Here is a 7,174-nt window from a genome sequence, read left to right on the forward strand (position 1 = left end):
CCTCACCGCCATCCCCAAGCTCATCTTCGACACCAAGAAACCCCTAAAATTCCCCCGCCCCCAAAAAAAAAAATCTGGTACGTCCCTGTCGTCCAGTCTACTACCTCCAAAGCCCCTCCCACGAGCTTGAAGGAATTCCAGAGCTTTTTTTCACGGCTGGTTTTTCACTGCCGCTCAGAGTGACCTCCGTAACCTGAAGGTCGTCGCCATAATCCGAGAGGAACGCCGACGTGCGAGAGGTCTACGACAGGTCGTTGAAGCTGGACGACGAGCTCTGCCACCTGGACGCCATGAACGCCGAGTTGACTCTGGTCCGGAACGACATCGAGGATTTGAGCACGTCGTGGATGGAGCTCGCGATCGAGTTGAAGACGATGCAAAGAGAGATTGAGAGGGCTCGCTCTGACGAGTCGAAGCAAATCGAAGCCATTAGAGACGAAATTGAGACTTTGAAGCTGGAGATTGAGAAAGGAAGGTAAAAAATTGAATCCTTTTTCGAATTTGTGAGAGAATTATGAAATTGCTGAGATTTTGTGGGATCTAAAATTCCAGAGTGTGAATGTCGTCACCGGATCCAATAACAACACACAAGGCTGTGACCTTCATCCCGACGAAGGTGGCGATCCGTACCGGATATTTGGGGGGGGGGGGGGGGGAGAGTTTTAGGGGTTTTGTTTTAGGAGGATAGAGAGAAAGAGCTGAGAGGGAGAAGTAGAATAAAATAAAATAAATAAATAAAAAGAGAGAAAAATTGAAAAAAAAATGAAGTGAGGGTATAATAGTCATTTTAGGCTTGTTTTGGACCTGTTATGTGAGAATTAGAGAGAATATGGACTATCCAGTTTAATTTCAAAGACTAAACTGTTTTTCAGGGAAAAGTTTGAGGAGTAACAAGTATTTAACCCATAAAAATAATAGCTAATTAACAACTTGCATAGCAACAAGCCCAATAGCTAAGTTTGAAACTAAGAATATTGACCAATTTTATAAGTTTACAGACTGGCGTTGGAAAGTGAAGATTGAATTTGCAGTGTGTGTTGTGGTTACACTTCATGAACACAAGTTTCTTATTATTTGCCATTTGGCAGGAGTCCAGATACTGCATGATCAATATGAATGTTGTTTAGTGTGTAGGTCTAGGGCAAACAATGAAATAGTATAAAGATGCAGGCCTCAGTTGGCAAACATTGCACTCTAGGGCCACTGCCCTCACTAGTCCCGGTGTGCATCATTGTACGTGGAATTTTTTTTTCAGAGACAAGTGAATGTAACGATTGAAAATTAATGTACACTTAATTTTAAATTACTTTAATTTTAACTTTTAAATTTATTACATATGAGATATGACTTATAAGTCTAACAGTCTCTTAAAATTATCCCTTAAGTAAGCAGAACTATCTTACAAAAATCATTTCAATTTAGCACGTCAACTTTCAGTTCTTGGGATAAAAAAACCGTCATACATCTAAGCATTACTCAATATTCTATGATTTCTATCTACTCATTCCTATGAAGCTAGAAAACTTGTCTATTTTTGGTACTCTTAATTCTTATATCGTTTGTCCTCAGAAGGGATAAAGACAATGAAAAAGTGGAATGTCATTTTCAGCCTCTGATTTTTTATTAGATTGGTTCACATAGTATCAATAGTAGTTTGATATTGTGGCCGACCAGATCCAAAAGGATAACGTTCATTGACAACATAACATAAACAAAACCCTGTAGTTGTACATTAATAAAAATATAAAAAAAACATACATTATTTATTTATTTATCTGAATTTGATAAGAACTCGATCCCAATGTGAATTCTGTTTTAAGCAATAGAGCATCAGCAATTGCTTTGGTTTCTTGGTTCATCTCCACAGCTCAAACCCATCATTACAACTTTTTGATTGCATTCTTTTGCTCAAAATAAATTTCATGATGATTTTCAAGGAGCATAAATAGGGAGTGAATGGCTGAGATATAATAAGCAGACAAATCTCATCTGGGACCATAAGTTTGGGTACAAAAAGAACCCACCTGATGTTCAGTAATCAGTATACAGATAGAACCTGGCCTACTAAGCAATGTTTGCAAACAATGTACCTGACAAACTAGTTTCTTATTCTAAAAGAGAGAATGCTGGTGATCATATACAAAGTGAAAGATCGAAAATAAGGATATAGAAAAAAAAAATTAAAAAGCACCAGCAGGAGAATATACTAACTCTAGTTTGAGCAGCATCCAAATCGCTTCAAAACAGAGCCATCATCTTTGACATTTATGGTCTGTCCTTTGGAAGGTACTGCAGAAGCACTGCCATTGTCGCCTGCCTCGACCGCCCTCTTGCTTACGACCCGGTATATTTGACCCAAGATTTCAGTAAATGCATTTTCCACATTGGTTGCTTCCAATGCTGAAGTTTCCATGAAGTAAAGTGACTCTCTTTCAGCAAAAGATTTGCCATCCTCTTTAGAGACTGCCACCAGGTGACGAAGATCTGATTTGTTGCCAATGAGCATGACTACAATGTTGGGGTCCGTGTGATCCCTCAGCTCCTTCAACCACCTTGCTACATTCTCAAATGTTGCACGCCGAGTGACATCATACACTAGCAAAGCACCAACAGCTCCTCGGTAGTAGGCACTTGTAATGGCACGGTACCTAAAAGAATAAGAAATTTAGTGGAAACTACACGATAGCAGTGGGTTTATAGCACCAGTAATTTTACAGTTTTATTACCAACTGGAAGATCCCAGTATTCACTAACCAGGGCATTTCACCCCACAATGGAGGTATTAGAAAGGCACTATACCTATAAGAACATGGAATTTAGTGTAAACTACATAATACCCGTCAGCTTAATACCTAACCAGCAATTTTATAGTTTTTAAATTCAAACTTGGAACATTTTAGTATTCACCTTGCCAGGGCATTTGACACAACGAAGTAATTTCCACTCTGAGCTTGGCATTCAGTTTTAGGAGATTTAGACCATCACAAAATTTTGCCAACTAATATTGATTTTTCTGGAGTCTTAACAATTTGACCATCACAAGATCCAGACCATAATAATCCAACAATTTCATTAGTATGCAGCCAGAATGTAATGAGATTTAATGATGAAGCATGCTGACAAGCAAAAACTCATTTAAGATAATATTAGTGAAGAAATTTTAACCATCCATGCCCTCTCAGAAAATTGTTGTTGCTAGAACAACTTCAGGAAAATCATGCCACTGATGAAGGTATTATAATCAGCAACCCATCTTAATCATCATAGCATAAAAGTAGCAACGCAACTCATGCTAGAACAAGGCAGCTAAAAGGAACTAAGCTGGTTGAATGAATGTAGGAAGGTAACAGTTGGCTAAAGTGTCTCAAACGTCTAACTGATGATCAAGCTAACTTCACGAATGTCATGCCCTCTTAGGTTCCCTGGTTACAGTTGGTTACATGAACCCTGAACATCCATGAAGCCGATACTAATCATCAAAGCGAGAATGAGAGATGACCAAATAATACTAAGAAGATTGACACATTAGCTAGCAGCCGATTTATCTTGCCCTCACTGAACAAATAGTGTTGCTAGCCAATTCATCCTTCTACTATAATATTCTCCCATTGGGACTCAACAGAGATCAATCACTAACAGGCAGCCATTTATAACACTCGTATGTAAAACATGGACTGGAATGAGTAATTTGGGTTGGGTATTTTGAGTAAACATACGACAGCCAAAAGAATTTGCAATTTAGACAACTCTTCTTCTGATAAAGGGGACTGGTCGTAACAAAAGCTGAAAAAACCGGTACTTTTTTCCAAGTCAAAGACCACAGTAGAGATTATGATCAAGCAGGGAAGGACAAGAGTATTTCCATGAAACTAGAGGCAAACGATGCTGCTAAGCACAGCAGAGTTGCATGCACAACAGTAACAAAGATCAAGAGTGAAAATTTTCAAACTAGTTTTTCCTTTCCTCTGAGGACTGGTCACAGATTACAAGTGTGATTTAACATCTGACTACAAAAATTGAGCTATAATGGCATTAACTTAAGCACGTAAACACAATATCAACCCAGATACTTTTTTCCACCAAATGAATAATTTGGATACAAAACAACAAAAAGGCATGCCACAGACACTTCCCCTAGCGAACATTTGAAACCTGAACATGGCCTGGTCCACACACTAAAGATTACAGAACCATGATTGGCCTGACCCCACAACATTTAAAACCATGAATGGTTCAAGATATAGGGAACAGGCAAGGACAAGTAGGGACTCACAAAAATAATTTGTTGGGAGAACTGTTGGCTTTGTGTTGGAAGCTCTGAGAACATAATAATGCAATTTATTCAAGAAGCACAAGACATAACCATATCTATTTAAATAGAATAACTAATAAATGTCTCACACAATTTGTCTTCTCATACAACACCATACAGAAAGAACCAAACAATTCCCCACCAACACCAACTGAATTAAAAACCTATGATCTATTCCCAAGAGGATAACTCACTAAGTGAAAAAATAGAGTAGCCTATGTTAGGAATACACTTTGAAAAATGAAAGAAATAGAAAAAAGATTATAAAAAATAAAAAATAAAGGGATAACAGCAACTATTTCGAGTCTCCAGCATCTCATATGAAGTGACAAACAAACAATAAAAGTGTCTTATAGGTTACCACATGAACAAAGTTGCAAACAGAGGAGGAAATGGATAGTTAACTGTCACACTATAACTACTCATGCTATATGTTGCATTTTAAAACATTTTGCAACTTCATGTCCCATTTGACTCCAAGCTTTTATCTTGATTAGTTGTAGGATGCAGTTCTTTCATTACACACCTAGTAACTAATTTCACAGCACTTCATCACAGTCAAGTTATAAAAACTGAATGAAAATGACTAAAAAGCTAGAGCTAGTAAGACAGGTATACAAATAATTAAGTTCTGTGATTTATGCTTCTGCTTCTTCATTGTATAAAGCGAGGCAGTATCAACATGCCAAGGACAGATGGGGAGGGCTGCAGACTTGCATTACTGAACTTAGGAAGTTTTTCAATCAGAACGTTAACTAATATGATATCATGGCATACACACATAGTAAACAAGAAACCACATGTAATCCCAACCAATTCACTGATCTATCTTCTTAATCAGCAACCAAAACATTCGAAAAAGAGTATATCAAACAAACCAAACTCCTTATCAGTCAGGAGTCCATTGATGAGAAGGACAGAACTGAAACTGTTCATGCATCATATGTTGATGTGAACATAACATATCCACAGATGTTGCTCGAATACTATTAAATAAATAAAACAAACTAGAAACAACCATGCTGCACCATCTCAAGCTATGCAAAGTTGACTATGGATTGAAGCTGAATCTCAAATTCATCATCTCTAAGTGAAAACATACTCGGTTAATTTAGCAAAAGAATAAGTAGCAAAGAGAACTCAATGTCCTCCATAAAAGCAACTGGCAGAAAGCAGGAGACAGTAAAGAAGCAAAATTACTAAAGGGCTGTGCAGGGGAAACCACACATAAAATGAAAAGGATAAACAAACAAACCCACCCTGAAAGGCTTCATACCTACCACTAATTTACAGGATGTTGAGATCTAGTTAAGTTTCCTTCACACTACCTTCCATATTATCAACCTTTCTTCCTTTCATTGCTTCACAAATGGTAAAATAGTTTAAAAGTTAAGGAAAAACAAATACCATTTTGACATTACTTAGAACCGGATGAAAGCGTTCATCAAGGGCAACCATAGTTTTTCTCTTTAACATTGAGTTCAAGCAATTTTAAAGAACAGTGCCGAAATCATAACCCTGAAGGAGTCCCTGAACTTAAGAAACTGAATTTGAACTCGACTGAATGCCATGTAAAACATAGGCACGTGAACACTAAGTTATTCAACTTTCAAATAACAGAAACTCCCACATCAAAATCTACATAGCAGAATCATTTCAGTAGTTCATGCACATATCTTCATCCAAAAACCCGAAATTTGATTTTGTTCGGTTCACCTCAGCCTTCAAAATTTACACACAAACCCAATCTTCCCCAAGTCTTCAAACGCCATAATATTTCAATACAAACAACTCCCGCAAAAAAAAAAAAAAAAAAAAAAAACCAGAAAAGTTTGACCTTTAACAAGAATCCATCAAACCCCAAACAAGTTACTAACAATCAAACACGATCACCAAAACCCACGTCTAATCAACCAAAGCAATCAAAACCCACATCACAGAATTCAAAAAAGCTTTGATCTTTAAGCAAATAAAAGCCATACCTCTCCTGGCCAGCAGTGTCCCAAATCTGAGCCTTGACGACTTTGCCATCAACGCTCAAAGTCTTGGTGGCAAACTCAACCCCAATAGTAGACTTGGACTCCAAATTGAACTCGTTCCTGGTGAACCTGGAGAGGAGGTTGGATTTGCCGACGCCGGAGTCGCCGATCAAGACGAGCTTGAAGAGGTAATCATACTCGTCGTCGGCTCTGTACCCAGCCATGTATGATGATGATGTATGAGGAGAAAAAGGACAGAGTGTGTTTTCTCGGTTTGGTCTTTAGAGAGGTTGATCAGTTTTCTAGATTAGCGAGAGTTATGGGATGTGTTGGTCTTTAAATTTTGGAAACACAAAGATTTAGGTTTTGATTTTTGAGGAATATTTTTCGAAATGGGAAATGATAGATTCTAGGAAGAGAATAAGGCGAAGATACGAGAATGGTGCTAATTGCTAAGCAACTTTTATTGCAGCTGTCAAAACAAATATGTAATTTTTTTTTTAATGGGAAAAATATGTAATTGTTTACAAATGAAGGAGTGGGTTATATTTGCGGCCCCATAATTTTTAATTTTTTTTTTTGGAGAATATTATAAATGTTCAGTGAAGTTTTGTTGGAATATGATCATGTGATTAAATGGCTTCACAATGAGTATGTTATGTGTGAGGAGATGTACCATGACATTGGTGCATCAAGACGCACTTGAACAAGAAAATTCACGTATCCTGAAATGTTACAATTATATGGAACTAAAAGGGTACATGTGTGCTGATAATCATAGTGATAAGGTATGCTGATAATTATAATTATAGTGAAGGGGTGTAACTAATCAATAGTTACATCTATTCATTCAAGAGGCACAATGGTCGAGGTCTATAAAATG

The 7,174-nt window shown here is 37.4% G+C and overlaps 1 protein-coding gene across 1 annotated transcript; it reads right to left on the reverse strand.

The window, feature by feature from the left end:
- Nucleotides 1–1,948: 1,948 nt before the first annotated feature.
- On the reverse strand, nucleotides 1,949–6,741 carry LOC112188180 (ras-related protein Rab11D). The gene is made up of 2 exons (XM_024327246.2): nucleotides 6,295–6,741; nucleotides 1,949–2,648 (listed from the first exon to the last, which is right to left on the reverse strand). Exons 1-2 carry the CDS (start codon nucleotides 6,513–6,515, stop codon nucleotides 2,213–2,215), a joined length of 657 nt encoding a protein of 218 aa, XP_024183014.1. The 5' UTR covers nucleotides 6,516–6,741; the 3' UTR covers nucleotides 1,949–2,212.
- Between the last annotated feature and the right edge of the window lie 433 nt (nucleotides 6,742–7,174).

The sequence above is a fragment of the Rosa chinensis genome, chromosome 2, assembly GCF_002994745.2.
Source record: "Rosa chinensis cultivar Old Blush chromosome 2, RchiOBHm-V2, whole genome shotgun sequence".
In the NCBI taxonomy this organism is placed as follows: Eukaryota; Viridiplantae; Streptophyta; class Magnoliopsida; order Rosales; family Rosaceae; genus Rosa; species Rosa chinensis.

Bases quoted from the DNA above. Each gene is read 5' to 3' on its own strand.
- LOC112188180 (XM_024327246.2), bottom strand. From the start codon at position 6,515: ATGGCTGGGTACAGAGCCGACGACGAGTATGATTACCTCTTCAAGCTC. The intron at 2,649-6,294 runs GTATGGCTTTTA...TTATTCTTTTAG, and splicing joins GACACTGCTGGCCAGGAGAG to GTACCGTGCCATTACAAGTG.